This window comes from Castor canadensis, chromosome X (assembly GCF_047511655.1).
Source record: "Castor canadensis chromosome X, mCasCan1.hap1v2, whole genome shotgun sequence".
NCBI classification, from domain to species: domain Eukaryota; kingdom Metazoa; phylum Chordata; class Mammalia; order Rodentia; family Castoridae; genus Castor; species Castor canadensis.
The window spans coordinates 99,617,092-99,635,206 of NC_133405.1; the positions used below are offsets into that span (position 1 = coordinate 99,617,092).

Below are 18,115 nucleotides of genomic sequence, written 5' to 3' on the forward strand. Positions count from 1 at the left end.
GGACCCTCAGCTGCCACTTCCGGATTCTGTCCCGGAAACGGAAGCAGAGCCCCCCAAACATCCAGGGGCCTACTGCCATCTTGGAAATGAGTCCTATGCTCGGACGCGTGAAGAACTAGGCGGGAGTGGGGAGGTGGGCAGTGATCTGCGCGACCAATACACGGGGTAAAAGTTCCAGTTGGGAACTAAGAAAAACAATAGTGCCTTACGAGATTCTAACGTCATGTTCAGTTAGGGTAAAAGGTTGGGTGAAAGGTAGAGGTCGAGGTTTCCAAGGTGGATGAAGACATGTTACGCAGTTCCCGTTTTCCCCGCCCTGTGCTTTGGTGAGAACCGCGAACCTCTACCCTGGAAGAGGGATTTTTGTTAGCCTGATCAGAATGCCCTCCTTTCATTGCACAACTCTTCTCATCCATCAAAACCCAACACAAGAGAGGTCACCACCTCCAGAGAGCCTCCTAGACCCGCGGGCCATTGTTTTCCCTAATGAACTTAGATTATTCGCTAGACAAACGTGATTAAGACAAATTTGCCTGTGTGTGTGTTGTTGGAGTCACATCAGTAACTAGTAGTCTTCCCAGGTAGCAGACATTATCCTTGTCAACAGTGTGTAGCAATGGGGGAAGCTGAGAGCCAGAAATGTTAACTCACCTGTCCCTCAGCTAGACCTGTGATTCCAGTTCAGAAAATCTGGCTCCAGAGTTGTGACCTTAAACAAAAGCCTGGATATTCTCAAACATCCGAGTGTCTGTCAGCCAGGAAACTCTGTCAGGGGGTTCACAAAATCCGAACTATTTTCATAATACATACCTTTCCACTTTAATTCTCTCATGGGGCTGGGCGTCAGTGGCTCATGCCCTAATCCTACCTGCTTGGGAGGCAGTGATCAGGAGGATAGAGGTTCAAGGCCAGCCGGGGCAACAGAAGCGAGACCCTTTCTCAAAAATACCCAACACAAGAGATTTGAAGTGTGGCTCAAGCGTCTACCGCATGCTTTGCAAGAGTGAAGCTGAGTTCAAACCACTGATCCACCAAAATAAATAAAGTATCAAAAATACCCAACACAAAAAAGGGCTGGCAGAGTGGCTCAAGAAGTTGAGCGCCTGCCTAGCAACCGTGAGAAAACCCCAGTAACAATAATTCTCTCATGTATGTATGGTGGAATTATCCAGAGGCTATCTTGACAAAAGCAAAAGCTCTTTGGATATTCTCAATTCTTTAAGAATATAAAGGAATCTTGCTGGCGGAGTGGCTCATGTGGTAGAGTGCCTGCCTAGCAAGTGTGAGGCCCTGAATTCAAGCCCTGGTGCCACCAAAAAAAAATAAATAAAAAAGGCTGAAAATCTTGAAGGTTATTTAGCCAGGCGCTGGTGGCTCATACCTATAATTCTAGGAGGCAGAGATCAGAATAGCAGTTAGAAGCCAGCCTGGGCAAATACTTCATGAAACCCTATCTTGAAAAAAAACCCTTCACAAAAAAGGGCTGGTGAAGTAGCTCAAGGTGTAGGACCTGAGTTCAAACCCCAGTATGGCTAAATAAATAAATAAATAAATAGATCTTAAAACCAAAAGTTCAAGAACCATTGCACACACTAGGCCAGGGTTTCTTAAACCTCAGCACTACTGTCATTTTTTTTTGTTGTGGGGAGCATTGCATCCCAACCCCTATCAATAGATACTGGTGGCACCCATCTCTCTTTAGACATTACCAAATGCCCTGGTGTGTGTGTGTGTGTGTGTGTGTAATTGTCTCTGGTTCAGAACCACCCCACTAAGCTGCTACCCTTTTCTCTGCTAGGGCTCCGCAGCTCTTATTGGTTGGCTTCATCTACCAGCTTATCTCTACATAGTGGCCTTTCTACAAACTACCCAAGACAGGCTCATCATGATTTGGGGGCTGTTTCAGTTACTTTCTTCACTATTACCACACAGTCCCCACAGGCAACAAACTGCCTTTTCATACCCTTAAGCCCCTGTGATTACAGGTCTGCCGCCTTGCACAATGTCAGTCCTCCCCACCTTCATATAACCTCATCATTTACCTATTGGAGGGGGCTGGGGTTTGAACTCAAACCTTCACGTGTGCAAAGCAGGTACTCTGCAGCTTGAGCTACCTCTCCAGTCCACTTTTGCTCTGGTTATTTTGAAGATGGGGGCTCACAAGCTGCCTGGGTTGGCCTTGATCGAGATCCTCCTGATCTCAGCCTCCCAAGTAACTAGGATTACAGACGTGAGCCACCAGTGCCCAGCTACTATTTACCTACTTTCAGTTAACCTCTGTGGGGCAGAATGTGTATTCTGTAATTCCAACCCTCAACCCAGACCTGGCACAGATAAAGGGTCACAACTCAGTTGTTTAAGCCCTGAGAGAAAAAAAGAAACAGCTCTTCCACTTGTGGGCCCCCAAAGAATGTGGCATTTGAAATGGGTCTATCCAAGAGATGGCACACCAACTCTGCTGAGGTGTTTGTGGTAGTTCCAGCCCTGTTACAAGAAAACAAGCAGGGTGTGCTGCTTTCCTATCTTTGGGACACCACAGCCACTGTGGCAGCCTATGGCTGTAGGCTGGGATATCAGTGCTTACAAGGACACAGCAGTGACTAGAGGTTCACAGGCCACCACTGCTGAGCTTCAGTAAACATCCACTTAAACTTGCTAGAACTTGCATTTGCCTGGCTCTGCCCACCCCACCTGTGTCTATTATTGGCTTTTCCCAAGATGGTGGGATGGGAGCTAGAATTCACAGAAGACATTAAAAGCTTCAACTCATACCTGAGGGCAAGTCCTAAGCTGTGCCATTTGGCTTCTGGCCTCTCAGAAACCATTGCATCCTTCCCAGGGTTATCTCACCCATGTCCATGGTTTCCATTACTTCATGGACACCAGTACCAAACTTCTAGCTCCATCTTTGGCCCTACTCCTGAACTTGATCCGTGTTAAAGGATTCCTCCATCTGCTCAGTGGTCCAAAATCCATCCTTCTTTCATTCTCTCTCCACACCTTCCAGCCCCTACCCTGTCAGGCTTCCTCATATCCCTAGATAAACCTTGCTCCTCAGCCTGAGTCTCAGCCTATCACTACTTTTCAGGCCTGTCCTAGTATTGCTTCAACTTCATGCTCCGCCATCCTGTGTGAAATCCCTAAGGCCTTTTTCATAGTCTTGCTATGTCCCTGGATGATGGGACCAGGTATGAATTTGCCAAGGTCTCAGCAATCACCCCAGCTCAAGCCCCCTTGCCTTTATAGGGATGTGCAACTCAGACTTTTCAGTTTAGACTTTTTAATATTTCATACAGCGATTATGGTGCATTCAGGAACCCAACCCCCCAAACCCCACTAGGAGGGCTCCCTCCCTTGCCCTCCCACCCCATTTAAGGGCCCCGGAGCTTAGGGTGGAGGAAGGGGAGGTAACCACCCATCCAGGACTGACCCTGGAGACTGTCCCTGCCCTGCCCCACCCTCCCAGGGGTTAGGGGCAACAACCGGTAACAAACCCCCACATGCCCCTCTGTCCCTGCTTGTGCACATATACACACTATGGCTGCTCGCTGAGTTGGTCAGTTCCTGGCAGGGCCCCTACTCAACAGCACCAAGAGGGACAGGGCAGGAGGGCCAGGCTGGGGAGACCCTGAGAAGGAGGCTCCGGCTATGGGACTGCAGAAGGGAAAGAGTGGACCCCACCCACCATGTCCATCTCCCAGAGTCTCCAGTCATTCCCAGATCCTGCAGTGACTGGGAATGTCAGGCAGAGGAGGAAGGCGAGTAGCCGAGGCATGCTTTCCCATAGCCGATCCCAGGGTCTGGTGATGATCAGGGTTCTGAATAGGGGCTGTGTCCCTGCCTCTGAAAGGCTGGGAGTGGGGCTTCATTGCACAAAATACTGTGGGAGGGCCACACGCAGGGGGTGGGACCCAGCCAGTCTGTATACAGAGATATTGCATTTAAAAAATGAGAACCTCATTTAAAATAATAAAAAAAAAAACAATGAATGAAACAAACAAAAAAGAAGGCCTACACAACATGAGGCAGGTGGAATAGGCAGGAAAGCAGGCAGAGGACACCTCAGACCCAAGGCATCGCCACCTTCTTGTCTGAGTTGAGAGTCCCAGCCTGGGCTAGCTCCAGAGCCCTGGCTGGCCGTGGGGCAGTGGTCCTGGGGGGAGGGGTATGATGACGACGGGTAGGCCTAGCCTCAGTGTGGGAGGCTGGTATGGCCATGCTGTCCGCCGGCAACTACCAACACACAGAGACAGACCAAACAAAGGAGTGATGAGAGCTTTGTTAGCACCCAGCAGACAGGCCAATGGGTAGGTTGACAGGCCAATGGTCAGGTGTTTGTGCAGATGGTAGGGATAAGTGGGCAGGACAGCGTGGCTCAGGCAGGTAGGCAGGCAGCAAGCAGGGAGGATGCAGTTGGGGGGGCTGCCCTGTTGAGGGGTGTGGCATCCCTCCAGCTGCTGCCTGCTGGGACCTTGGTCTGTGGCCTAGAACTTGGCTTAGAACTCGGTGTCCACCACACGAAAAGCTGGCCTGCCTGCAGGGGAAAGCAGAGCAGACGGCTGTTGGTCAGCAAGCAGGCAGGTGGGTGGGGCAGGGGGAGGGGAGGGTCACACTTACCTGAGTCAGGCATAGATGAAGACCTAAGGTTAGCCTCCTTTTGTAGCTGGATCTCCTTTAGTGCAAATATGGAAGTAGCTGTGGATAGAGCAGACACAGAAGTGGGGGATGACCCATGGAGCCATCCAGGATTACCTCCCACATAGCCCCACTGCAGGAATTAGAACAAGTTGCCCCTTCTTTGAAAGGCTTGACTCATGTGTGAAATAATTCCATACAATGCTGGCAAAGTGGCTCAAGCAGTAAGTGCCTGCCTGGCAAATATGAGGCCCTGAATTCAAACTCCAGTGCCACAGGAAAAAAAAAAAAAGAAGGTTTTTTTCTTTTTAAGCCAGATGCTGGTAGTCCTAGCTATTCAGGAGGTGGAGATCAGACCCTATCTCAAAAATCCCCATCACAAAAAAGGACTGGTGGAGTGGCCCAAGTTGTGGGCCCTGAGTTCAAACCCCAGTACCAAAAAAAAATCAATTCCACATACAAACCAGCTACAACCAGGGAAGATGGATATCCCATCTTCCCTGTTGCATGACACAAAGAAATCATTAACTTTGTCAAGTGTGATAGTGGTACTGCAGTTACCAATTATTAAATCTAGGTGATAGATGGCGTTTTGGGATTTGATTCAAACATTAATTCAGTGGGGAAAGCAGGTAATTTTTTTGGTGTGATAATGATAGTTACTATTTGCCTGGGCTGGTCTTGAACTGCGATGCTCCTGCTCTCAGCCTTCCAAGTAGCTAGGATTACAGGCATGAGCCACCATTGCCCAGCGATAGGTATTCTTTTAAAAAATCTTTTTAAGAGATTGTATTTATATACACAGCAAAATTATTTAAGGATGGGCATGGTGTTACATGCCTGTAGTCCCAGCATACAGAAGTCAGAGGCAGGAAGACTGTGAGTTTGAAGCCAGCCTGGGCTATATAGTGAGTTCCAGGCCAGCCAGGGCTACATAGTGAGATCATATCTCAAAAAAAATTTAAAGACAAATATGGTATCTGGGATGGAAACTGATTTAAATAATTGGAGGGATATAGAGAAAATTAGATTGGTCTTAAGTTGATTATCTATTAGAGTACTGTCGACTCCTTACACTATTTTGTCTAATATGTAAATATTAGGAAAGTCCATGTTAAAGTTTTTTAAAGCCAGAGATAAAAGCAGAAGATTCCATGTAATTCCATTTCTATAAAGTATTAAGGACAGGGAAAACTTATTTATGGTGTTAGGAATCAAAACATCAGGGCCGGGGATGTGGTTCAGTGGTAAAGCTCCTGCTTAGTATGTGTAAGGCCCTGGGTTCCATCCCCAGAACCTGGGATCAAGGAAAGGAAGCAAATCAAAACAACTATTCCCACTGTTCCAAGAAGGAGCCTGGAATGACCAAAGAAGGTATGATGGAGCTCCAGGGGAGTGTCTATCATTCTGGGGTTTTTTTGTTTGTTTTTGTGGGACTGGGGTTTGAACTCAGGGCTTTGCGCTTGCCAGCTAGGCACTCTACCATCTGAGCAACACTTCCAGTCCCTTGTGTTGGGTATTTTTGAAATAGGGTCTTGCTATTGTTGCCTGGGCTGGTCTGGAACTGCGATCCTCAAGATTTTAGCCTTCCAAGTAGCTAGAATGAGCCACCAGCACCTATCTCACTCTGTTCTTGTTCTGTGTGACAGTTAACATGGTGTGTTTAGTTTGTTAGAATTCTTTGTGTTGTACACTTATGATTTGTGCATGGAAATGTCTACTTAAAAAGAAGCTAGAGTGCCGGACACTGAAGGCTCACACCTGTAATCCTAGCTACTTGGGAGGCTGAGATCAGCGAGAAAATAAGTTTGCAAGACCCCACTTCCAAAATAACCAGAGCAAAAATAGACTGGAAAAAAAAGGTAAAGTAATATTGCATCTATGTTTATGAATTACATGAGAATTTTCATGAATAGTAAAAGGAACTAAAAACTAAAAAACATTTTTATAATAAATATGACCCATTGCATATGTGAATGAGGATGCCCCTCCCTCTTTAGAGATGGCACAGCCAGCATCCCACACAGCCAGCTCAGTAGTCCCAGCTGCTCTCCTCAGTGTCATGTCCTGTTCCCCATCTCACTCAGTCCAATTCCCCACAGTCTATCCTAGCCCATCCATTCCCCAGCTCCACTCACTGTCAGGAAGTTTGTGGATCCGCTCCCCCAGGCTGAGGAAGAATGGATGTTTCATGGCATCCTCTGCGGAGATCCGATTGCGACCCTCAAACTGAGTTGGGGGGGGGAGTTGGTATTTTTCAACAAGGAGGTCTCCTTTCCTGCCCACCTCAGACCCTGCCCTGGGGATCCCTATTTCCCCACACCTGGAAGCCCCACCCCCACAAAGCTAATCCAGGAAGGTGGTCTCACCTGCAGCAGCTTGGTGAGGAGGTCAGCCCCGTCGCTATCAAGTCTACCACAAGGACAAGGGGACCTGCTTTACATTGAGTTTGGGCACTCTGGCCCCCCAATGCCCACCCACCCACCAGCCTCACCGGGGTGCATGGCTCAGAAGGGCCTCGGCTCGGTATTTGGGGTAGTTGTATGTCTTAAACTCCTCATTGGACAGGATGCCTGGCCACGTCTCCTCAGTTGGGGTTCCTGGCAGGGAAGAAGAGTTACTGCAAGTCTCTAGGTTCTCCCTGTATGCCTCCACAGCAAATAAGGCACATGCCTCCTCCTCACCCAAGATGCGGAAGATGAAGTGCAGCTGTTCCTCCACTGTGGAGCCCGGGAAGAGGGGCCGGCCTGTGGCCATCTCATAGAAGATGCAGCCCACACCCCTGGGCAGAGAGAACACATTGAATAGGGAGGTAGTTGCGACCAAGCCACCCTCTTCACTACCTGGCCCTTGCCAACACTTCCACCTCTCCTCACCACATGTCAATCTGGGTGGAGTAGTCCGTGGATCCAAGAAGAATGTCAGGGGGCCGGTACCACAGTGTCACTACCTCATTGGAGTATGTCTTTGTTGGGATTGACTTGGCTCGGGCCAGGCCTTGGAAGTGAAGAGAAGAAGCTAGAATAAAGTGGTCGTGGGCAAAGCCTGGGGGAGTAGAGTTGGGACTGAGGTGCCCTAAGCAACATTTGGAGAGGCTGAAGGGGAAGAATAAGACTAGGTACTCATGGAAATGTAGGGTGCTGGGAGAGTAAGGTTGGGGGATTAATGGCAAGAGGGGGAGGCTGACAGTACCAAAGTCAGCCAGCTTGAGCTCTCCCCTCTCATTGATGAGCAGGTTCTGGGGTTTGAGGTCTCGGTGTAGCACCTTCTGCCGGTGGCAGTAGGCCAGGCCACGGAGCAGCTGGAACAGGAACAGCTGAGGATGCAGGAATGGCAGGGAGAGGTCAAAGGGTATCCACCGGCACAACCCCTAGCAAGTAGGTACTGCTCCCTCCCAAACACAAGACACTGAGCCCAGAGCTTTGTCACATAAGAGGGCAGGCTCCCAATGCCCCCAAAGAGCTCCCAGCTAAACAAACAAGAAAAGGCCATTTCTGGGAGATCTGTGGGATGGAGTGGATGAGCAGGGATCCCCATCTGCCCCTGCTTCCTGCCCCACACCCACTTTCACGTTGTGCATGTTGATGACATTCCCACAATCATCCAGGTACTGCTTCAGGTCCTTGTCCTAAGGAGGGAAGAGGTGGTATATGAATGAGGATCACATCTTGTGGCTCCTGGCTGTCTTCCCACTTCCCCCAGGACCCCCTGCCACCCAACCTTACCAGGTACTCAAAGACAAGGGTGAGGGACTTCTCTGTGTGGATAATGTCATGTAGGGTAACAATGTTGGCATGTTTGAGGTCCTTGAGCAGGGACACTGCAGGAAGCACAGAGTGAGATGGGGTAAGAGTCTGGCCCCACCTCTAGGATAAAGGCAATGACAAAGATCAAATATAGATGAGCTAGGGTTTCCTTCTTTCTCTGCCTCATGGTAACAGGCTCTAACCCACTTTATGCCAGGAAGAAGGTATGCCTCCATGTTCCAGATAAAGAAAAGTAAGGTTCAGAGAAGAGTATCCAGCAAAATCCTGAGATTGCAGCCCCAGGTTCACATGACACTAGATTTTCACAACCTATTTTTGGTTTTGGGGAAGGGAGCCTTACTCCAACCCTCAGTACACAGACCTGTAGCACAGTGTAAAACTGAATTTGCACACTCACTTTCTTTGCAATTCAAATCCATCCCACGTGATGGGGTTTGAACTCAGGGCCTTGTGCTTGGTAGGCAGGTGTTCTACCTCTTGAGCCACACCTTCAGTCCCTTCCATGTGATATTCCGAGCATGTTAAGGGGTGCTCTCAGAACCAAACAAGAGCCATGGCTTGCAATTCACTCACCTTCCCTGGTTCATTCAGATTCCTGGCTACCCAGATTATTTACCTGGGTATGTGTCCTTCTAATGTAGGAGAGTTTGGAGGGGATGTCCAAAGACCCTTAGTCAATCTCAACATTGTGTGTGTGTGTGTGTGTGTGTGTGTGTGTATGCACATGCATGTGTACCATGGAGGTAGGGAAGCCTGGTGCAGATGAGATAGGGTCTGTACCTTCCCGAATGGCGGTGCAGGGAGCTCCCTCTTCATGTTCCAGTCTGATCTCCTTGAGTGCCACAAGGTTGTCTGTAAGTTTGCTTTTACCTTTGTAGACAGTGGCATAGGTACCCTGGGAGGTGAGAGGAGAGGCACTATGAAGGTGTAGGGAGTTCCCACTGACTCCCATCCCCGGGAAGTACCCATGGGCCTCCTGGCCATCTCTTACCTCACCCAGCTTGTCCAGCTTGATGTAGGTCTCCAGTTTCCCAAAGCCAATCTCAGACTATAGGGTGAAGAAGAAGACAAGTTAACACAGGATTGGGAAAGGCACTGGAAGTGGAGTAGGAAAAGGAGGGGAGGACAGGAACAGGTGCTCACCAGGCTGACACGGCGGAGGCGGCGGCTGAGGGGCTTGTCAAAGATGGGACTATTGAGGGTCAGCTTCTCAAGGTAGCCCTCGGGCAGCCGGATGTCGGCTGGTAGTGATAGGCGCTTATTGATGTCCTAGAAGGTAAGACAAGGGAAAAGCAGGAACATGAACTCTACCTCTCCAGACCCAACTCCCTTTCCCAGCTCCTCCATCACCAAGAGTGGGGGGGTTAAGCACCTCAGTGGAGATCTTGCGTGGGGGATGGTTGCGCATGCGCACTCTCACTGGAGACTGCACCTCATCTGAGGATGTGGCTGAAGCCTGGTCACTCTCCCCATCGGACCCCATCTTCAAATCCTCATGTACAATCTCTGGTGGTGGGGAGAGGAGGAGGCCAGGCCAGGTGGGGTCAAGAACATCCCCTCCCCTCATCAATACAATATCAGTTCTCATCACATTCATGTGTGCACATGGTCCCTAGAAGAGCCTGGAATCCCTCAGGAGGGTGGTGGAGCCCAGGGAAGTCCAGGTGGACCCAGGACAGGTTGAATGAAGAGAGGGAGCAATAGTTACCTAGTGGAGTGCCCCATTCCAGGGGTGAGCTGAGACTATACCTGGCCAGGGCCAGAAGGCTGCTGGTGGCAGGGGTAACCAAGAAGGCAGCTGCCTGGGAAGGCAGGCCCAGGGCAGGCAGACACTGAGCACCCAGAATGCAAAAGGGCAGAGGGAGCCTTGGGCAGCTACAACAGGTAAGTTACCTTCTTCCCTTTGAGGCCTGAACATAAGGCCAAAGAAAGGGGCACAGATGGACAGACAGAGAAACAAAGGATGTTGGGAAAAGATGGCAAGGAAGGAGGAGAAAATGGAGAAAGGGAAACCAAAACAACACAAGTCTAAGAGGAACTTGGCTGGGAGGGAGCATCTAGGAACTGGGACAGGGAGAGACAGTGGACACACCTGGTGCAGAGCTGAGTGGGCCACGTCCAGAGCGAGGTTCCCCAGGGGCAGCACGTGTCGGGGCCTCTCCAAGGTCACTGCCGCCACCACCACCACTCCCATCCAGGCCTATCTGTTCAGGGGTACCATTGGTCTTATCTATGCCTCGGCCCCCTCGGAGTGTCATTGACAGCTGCCGTTTGATCTTCTTCATCCGATCCATGGCGACCTGAGTAGGGGGCATGGGTAGAAAGCGGGCACACATTAGGATTTGCTTGACAACCATGGGCCCCCTAAAGCCCACGGCAACCTAGTGGAGGCCACTGATATGAATGTGTCAGTGCCTGCCCAACCACTATGGACCTCTGGAACCACTCAGGAAACGTGTAGAAACCTAGAATGGATAGGGGCTCTTGTCATTGTTGGCTTACCCCTAAGTAGTCCACCTGGGTACTCAGAATTGGGTGGCTGGCTGAGGGCAAGGGCCCACCCAGTAGATTGTTGGTCTCTAGGGTGGCAGGCTTGCTGTGAGAGCACAAGGCCCCACAGCAGGCATCCTCAGGTGCAGCAGCAGTGATGGACGCAGCCACAGATGGGACAAGAGGCTCGCTCAAAAACGCAGGACCAGTAATACAGTTCCGGGTGCACACATAGAATGGCATGTTCCGCTGGCACCAGCCCCACATTGCCCCTAGCTGCCAAGGCAGAATGCTCCCTGTGGTCACAGGAACCTTCCCACTTCCCCCAGCAATCACTGTCATGGTGAACAGAGGACTGTCCCACTTCTCTATCCAGATAGGGGGTGGGGAGATCCTGCCCAGACCCAACCACTAGATAGGGCTGGGGGGGGTGGTTCTCCAGACACACCATCTTGTCAGGGCTGCTGGAAAGGTTCCATCTGGTTGGGACCCACAGGGTCCAACCCAGTTTTTTACAAAGCCAGGTTATATTTCTTCTCTACGAGAATGTCCCACATCTCCCTTACCACCACAAATAAATGTCCCAGTCTTCAATGTGGCCCACAGGTCTTATCCCATTTGCCTCTATTACCTCTCTGGCCTCATCTCCCCCATGATCATTCCTGGTTTCTGTTCTGTGACCACACCCAGAAAAGTTTCACCTCAGGGCCTTTGCACAGTTGTTCCTGGTACCTGGAACACCATTCCCCAAGATTGTGAAATTGCTCACTCCCCACCCTCTTCAGGCCCTTTTTCAAATGTCACCTTTTTCATGAGGCCCCCATGAATAACTCTATTTAAAATCTCCACCATCCTGAGCTTCCTCACCTTGACAATGTTCTCCCCCTGCCCCAGCACTCATCACCTCCTCAGAAATGACATCATCTACTTATTGGTTTCTCTGCTCTTTACTTTCTGTCTCCTCACCGCCACAACTAGAAGATCAGCTCCGCCAGAGTAGATTTCTGTCTGTTTAGGTCACGGCTATGTCCTGAGGACCTGGAATAGTGACTGACACAAAGTAGAAGCTCAAAAAGTACATACAGCAGAAATGAATGAATCAGGGGCCTGAGGGGCCTAGGACCAACCTTTGCTGAGGTTGTGAGTCCCGGACACTCATGAACAACCCCAAAAAAGGTGGCCCGGGGATGTTGGCATCAATAGATGACCTAGATGGGCTAAAGGGAATGGGGCCACTGAAAGGTTTAGGTTGGCCGCCTTCTGCTTCCACCTGGGATCTGGGCCAGCAAGGAGGGGTAAATACCTGGCCCAGGAACCATCTGGACTCACAGCAGGGCCTAACATGGCCCCGGGCCCAAGGGAAGTAGAGCTAGACAGGAGGTGGATGAGGAGGCTGGGGCTGGATTTGAGGAGAGAAATGGGTCATCTGTTACCTTGAAACGGAGTGCTTACTCCAGTAGTTCCCAGCCCTACTTCTGCTTGGCTGAGCTCGCCACCCCCAGAAGTGGAAGAGGAGCCAGGCAGGCAGAAACACCTCAAAGTGGAGGATGAGGTCCATCCACAAAGAACCCAGAATGACGACATTAAAAGCCTGACCCCAGAGACTGAGCACTGGACTGAAGGTAGAGGAAGGTGAAGCATGGCCAACTTCTAAGGACTACCTAGTGTCTCCATATGGCCAGATATCCAGTTGCTCTGCATGTGGAGACAGGGAATGGAGGGAGGGTCTAGGGTAAACTTTAAGTAGAGCTTAATGGAGGATGAGAAGAGAGCCAGAAGGAGCCAGGGGTCCATGACCTCTAACTGGAACCCTCAAAGGCAGACATGTTCGCAGTTGTTTTAGGAGAATTTTAGGAAGAAGGAGTACAAAATCTGTATATCATGTAACGCTCTCAGCAGTAGGGAAGAGCTGGGCAGACCCCTGTGAACAGACACACTTGAACATTTATAAGCAGCAAAACCTTCAAATATTAGAATTTCAGGTTTCTAGGCTTATAGATTTCAGAACACATGGAGGAACAAGAAAATGGACATGTAATTCCATCCCTACAGGCCTATGTTCTTCCTGATAGTCAAAGACACACATGCTCAGACTACTCTCATACCCAAGGATACTCACTACCTCACACCACAGGGACCACTGAGGACACAGTCATCATACTCTGCTACTTCCATAGGCATCCACCTCCACATTCTGTTTTGATGCCTGTGGCCACACACTGGACCCACAAGAATCCTCAGTACATCTCAACTCCTGTTAGCACCCACGATTCCACTTTTATCTCTAACCCTGTTCAGCACTGAAAGCCCTAACCTATTGCACTGAATTCTGTTGGCATACACTTGGCCTCCTCTAAGAAATTCTTGCCACCACATTTTTGGGCCCTTTCCTGGCCCAGCTGCTGCTTCTCCGTACCACTGATCCCTGCATTATCATACTGCTCTCCCCACAACTGTGACCCTCATTAACATGCACATGGAGTGTTAGGCAGCTGACCCGAATTAACACTCACTGAACCTTCACACTACTCTGAATCCCACTAACATACAGTGAACCTTGCAGATCCCTGACTGGGGTTTTGCCTACACTCAGGCTCCTTTAGAGCTACGACCATCCTTAACACACATTCCATTTGATCTTTGTACTGCCCTGTCCCCTCCATCAGCACAAGCTGGCCCTTCATTCCATGCTGATCTGCTAGCACACACTGGGCCTTCCCATTAACACATCTGGAACCCTTACTCAGCCCTAGTCCCCCAGGGACACACAAACACTGTTCTATAACAGCCTGACCCTCATTAGTGCACACAGCTCTTTATTTAGCCCTGACCCCTATTAACACACGCTTCAGTCCTCCATGGCTCGAGTCCACTTTGGCATACCTACACCTATACCTGCCCTGTACTTCTTTGTTTCAAACCCTCCACAGTCATAACCCCTGTTGGTTCACACTTGGATACCTTCATAGCCCTAGTCCCCCTATTACACATTGGATCCCTTTTCCCCATTAGCACTCCGGGAACCTCAACGCACTCCAGAGCCCATGGACAGGAATACACTGGCTTCACAATGTTCTGATGATCATTAGCATATTCTAGGCCTCCGACTGCTCAGCTCTCCCCCAATGGCACACATTCAAGTTCCCCTTTGGCTCTAAACCCACATTATCAGCCACTAGAACTTCATATACAGTATTACCCTGCACCTTCTGGAATGGCACATTCCTTGTCTTCACAGACACCAGCACCTTACCTTGACCCTTAGTGCACTAAGCTCTTAAGACACGTCCCTCACCATCACCCTCCCACAGCATAGGCTCAGGTCTTCCACCATCCTGCCACCATGACATACCCTCAGGTCCCTCCACCACTCTGCCCCCACTGATGTGCACCGGGCCTCCCACTACCCAGACCTTTATTACCACACACAGCCTTACCGCCATGACCCTCATTAGCACACAGTCAAGACTTGCCCCTCCTTGAGCACACACCCTGGACCCTGCAGATCCCCACGGACAAACATTCAGTATTAACTCCGTCTTGACCCTCGCCACCACACACGGGGCCTCAGAGCCCTGGTTATATTAGTTCAACTTCTGGTACCTCTACCATCCTGTCCCCATTAACATACACTGGGCCTCTCTACAGCTTTAACCTCCACTAGTGTGTCTTGGAACTGCCTCACCCCCGCTCCCCCCACCCAACACCCTACCCGCTATTATACATCCTCAGGCCCCTCACAGCCCTGCAACCCCTTCCACTAGCACACAGTGAACCTCAAACCTTACCCAGGCACAGGCTTATTACTACATGTTCCGACCTCTGCACAGCTCAGGCCCCCATTAGCAGACCTTGAGTTTTTCATCACTCTATCATCCATTCCCACACCCTTTGGTCCTTTGGTCACTCTGCTCCCCTTTAGCATCCACAGCACTTCCCAACCTCAGCTTACAGGACGGGCCCAGGGCGGGGCCAAGGTCAGGGAGGCCCCAAATGACCCCCGCCCCGGTGCATTCTGGGTCTGGGAAATTCGATGGGGGAGGGGGCACCTGCTAGCCGAGCAGCCCAGACCCCTGGGCACCGCCCGAGGCCTGGGTTGGTTGTACACTTAGAGGGGCAGCCCCCACCCCAGGCCTCGGGTACGCGCTCACCGGCGGGGGCGCGCGAGCAACCTCAGAGCCGCGGGGCCGGCGCGGCGGCGCCTGGGGCGGCGGCCCGGGATGAGGCCGCGAGACCTCCTTCTCCTCCAGTTCGCCGCAGGCGCCCGTCCCAGTAGTCTTCGGCCATGGCTGCTGGGCCCGGGCCGCCGCCGGCTGAGGAGGAGGAGGCGGCGGCGGCGGCGGTGGCTGAGGCGGAGGCGGCGTCCCGCTCAGCCGGCCATGAGCCTGGCCACTGCGGGCGATGCCCCCGAGTTCGTTGGCGCCTCCTCTAATCCGAGTGCTCACAGAGGCTCGCGGCTCAGAGCCGAATGCTCTCGGAGACGCGGCGGATCCCAGGGCAAGAACAACCAACCACCCAACCGCCGCGCGCGCCGCGCTTCGCGCATGCGCACGCACGCGCTGGAAAGGGTGAAGTAGGAAGGAGGGGACTCACCTCGGACTGCGTGTACCAAAAAACCCGTCTGCACTGGGAGGGGGCGCGGCCATTGCGCGCCCACAGGAGAATGTGGCGCCGGCCCTGGAACGGCGCCAGGGGGAAATGTAGAGGTTGCTTAGTACTCAGTTTTGATGTTGCCAGAAGTTTGCTAGCGCCGAGATGAGCAGCAGCCAGTAACCAGGCGTGCCACTCACCACTCGCTCCCCATACACGGTCTCACTTGGTACATCCCCATGGTGGCAAACGGGACTTTTGCAAGGAGGAAAAGAACAGATGAGGCAATCAGACTAGTCTCTTGAGGTGTCTCGGGAAGAAGGAGTTTTAAAGGCTCGAGAGATTACTTTTCTAGGAGAGGTGGCCTGGATAATCATTGGCTTTTACCACCTTAGATAGGACAATCTAGCTCCGCCCTGCTACCCACCTCCACCGCTAGCTCATTCCCGCTGTGAACGTGTGCGGCCCCGCCCTTTAAGGTTGTGGCCCAGCCAATTGGATTTACTCCGTGTGAGGCAGAGCAAGAATGAAGGGCGTGGCTGAGCTGTGGAGGCGTGATTTCGCTTCCCCCCTCCCCCTCCCGCAGGTTTTCATTGGCTTTCACCATCCGAGATGGTGGTCTCCTTTTTGTTCTGAGCTCCTCCTCTCACTATAGGCTGAATATTCCGCAAGGTGATTGGTCCAAAGAGCGTTCAATTAGTCTTAGCCCCGCCTTTAACTGGTCCCATATCCTCCAGAGGGCCTCTTGGGGTGGAGCCGAAGCTGAGAGGAAGGGCGGACCTTTAGGGAACGGGCTGCGCTACTGCGCATGTTTGGAACTATGAGGGAGGCGGGGTCTCTTCCTGCTTCACGCGAGCATTTGCGTATGCTTTTTAAATGGGGATGGGGTTCTCTTGCCAACTCTCGCCCGCTAAGGTTCTACAAGAGGCTCCCCTCACTCCTTTTTTTCTCTGTTTTACTTTACTGGGCTCGGTTGTATGCCATCCACTGCCAGGCATATCTAATCCCTGGAAAATTACTCTTTCTCAAAATCCGGCCCAAATGGTGAGACCTTCTGGGACTGCCTTATGCCTCTTTGGGGCTTCCCTTTCGGGCAACCTTAGTCACATCACTTTTTTTTTTTTTTGGTGGTAGTGGTACTGGTGTTTGAACTCAGGGCCTCACGCTTTCTAAACAGGCGCTCTATCACTTGAGCCACTCCACCAGCCCTTGTCAACACGTTAGGATTTTCAGTAAAGTCCATATTAGCAAGGACTTCCTCAGCCATGATGGGAATAGACAAAAATCCTCTCATCGCAGGATAGACATCAGGTCCATCACCTAACCAGCATCTCTTAGCCTTCGCATTCACTCCAGCTACTCTGTTCCTGGATAAAATGTGTACAATTTAGCCTCTGGGGCTTCACAGTTGTTAATCCCTTTACCTGGAATGCTCTTGCCCCATTCCTTCACTTCTTCCAAGTACGAAAGTCAGTCACTTTCTCCACAATGTTTTCCCTATCTTAAAATTCCTGCCTGCACTCCTATAATTCCTTATCCCCAGACCTGGCTCTACACCTTTTGAAAGTTTTTTCAGTTAGGATTGATTCCCAGGGCCTCATGTGTGCCCCATCGCTGAGCTATACCCCCAGTCTCGATCAACTTCTAACAGTTGTGCTTGTTGTCTATACTGGGTCTCATCCTAGCAGAACATAAGCCCTAGGAGGACAGGGATCTGTTTTATCTGCTGCTGTGTCCCAAATGCCAACAACGCCTGGCTATATTCAGCACTAAACCCTTGTCCTAACCCCACCCTTTGTGTCTACGGTGTGCAGGGAGCTCAGTAGAGTGACCAGGCTGGCTGGGCCCTGGTCTCCGATCTGCCTGGTATTATGACATGGACAAATTTGTCAGTAAATGGTATGTTGGGGAGGGACCAGGATTATTGGTTGCTCAGAAGCTGGTTTTGATGGAGAAGGGTGTTGGAACCCTGCAGCTGTGGTGAAGACTGGTCTGGAGAATCAGGAGTATACAGGGTACCCATGGAGGAGCTGGGTAGTTGAGAAAAGGAGCAAAAGAATAAAGCATGTGTAGTTGAGAAAAGGAGCAAAGGAATAAAGCATGTGTGCAAGCCTCAGCTGCTGTGATGGAGGGAAGACAGTGGGCAGATGTCTGGGGGCAGCATTAGCAGTGTCAAAGTACCTACCGTGGGGAAACCTCTCCTCTAGACCTGGAAAGCATCTCTGTTTTGACCAAGTGTCCTGGTGGGAACTTAAAATGAACCATGGAAGGATAAGGTCACCCAAGTAGAGCGTGCCAAGAAAAAAAATGGTCACAAGAGGGTGGAGGTGGGCAAGGGCATGTACTGCCTGGGACAAGCTGGTTCAGGAAGCTGCAGATGTGGGGACAAGCTGCGGGGGAATCAGGCCAGGTTTAGGGACTGGTTGTTATTCACTCAGGTTTTTTTTTTTTTAAAGTTTTTCTTCAGGTACTGGAGTTTGAACTCAGGGCCTACACCTTCAGCCACTAAACCAGCCCTTTTTTGTGATGGGTTTTTTCCAAGATAGGGTCTCCTGAACTATTTGCCCAGGATGGCCTCCAAATGCAATTCTCCTGGTCTGTGCCTCCTGAGTAGCTAGGATTACATGCATGAG

General features: G+C 51.0%; 1 protein-coding gene across 3 annotated transcripts; it reads right to left on the reverse strand.

Moving 5' to 3' along the window:
- Window positions 1–4,261: 4,261 nt before the first annotated feature.
- Window positions 4,262–15,850, reverse strand: Cdk16 (cyclin dependent kinase 16). Of its 3 annotated transcripts, none has more exons than XM_074062164.1 (16): window positions 15,486–15,850; window positions 10,495–10,702; window positions 9,775–9,908; window positions 9,546–9,671; window positions 9,394–9,450; window positions 9,183–9,297; window positions 8,361–8,455; window positions 8,201–8,263; window positions 7,828–7,951; window positions 7,512–7,632; window positions 7,320–7,417; window positions 7,130–7,235; window positions 7,005–7,068; window positions 6,774–6,864; window positions 4,618–4,695; window positions 4,262–4,534 (listed from the first exon to the last, which is right to left on the reverse strand). In XM_074062164.1, the coding sequence occupies exons 2-16, from the start codon at window positions 10,694–10,696 to the stop codon at window positions 4,497–4,499; spliced, it is 1,512 nt and encodes a 503-aa protein (XP_073918265.1). In that variant the 5' UTR covers window positions 10,697–10,702; window positions 15,486–15,850; the 3' UTR covers window positions 4,262–4,496. The 3 variants fall into 3 exon arrangements, with proteins under 3 accessions (XP_073918265.1, XP_020029543.1, XP_020029541.1); XM_020173954.2 differs by lacking the exon at window positions 15,486–15,850 and adding an exon at window positions 15,044–15,442; XM_020173952.2 differs by lacking the exon at window positions 15,486–15,850 and having other exon boundaries at window positions 7,005–7,047.
- Between the last annotated feature and the right edge of the window lie 2,265 nt (window positions 15,851–18,115).

Excerpts from the sequence above, each read along its gene's own strand:
- Cdk16 (XM_074062164.1), bottom strand. The coding sequence starts at position 10,696 with ATGGATCGGATGAAGAAGATCAAACGGCAGCTGTCAATGACACTCCGA. Across the intron at positions 9,298-9,393 it reads AGCTGGACAAGCTGGGTGAG|GGTACCTATGCCACTGTCTA; the intron begins GTAAGAGATGGC and ends CTCACCTCCCAG. Across the intron at positions 6,865-7,004 it reads TCCTCACCAAGCTGCTGCAG|TTTGAGGGTCGCAATCGGAT; the intron begins GTGAGACCACCT and ends CCCCCAACTCAG.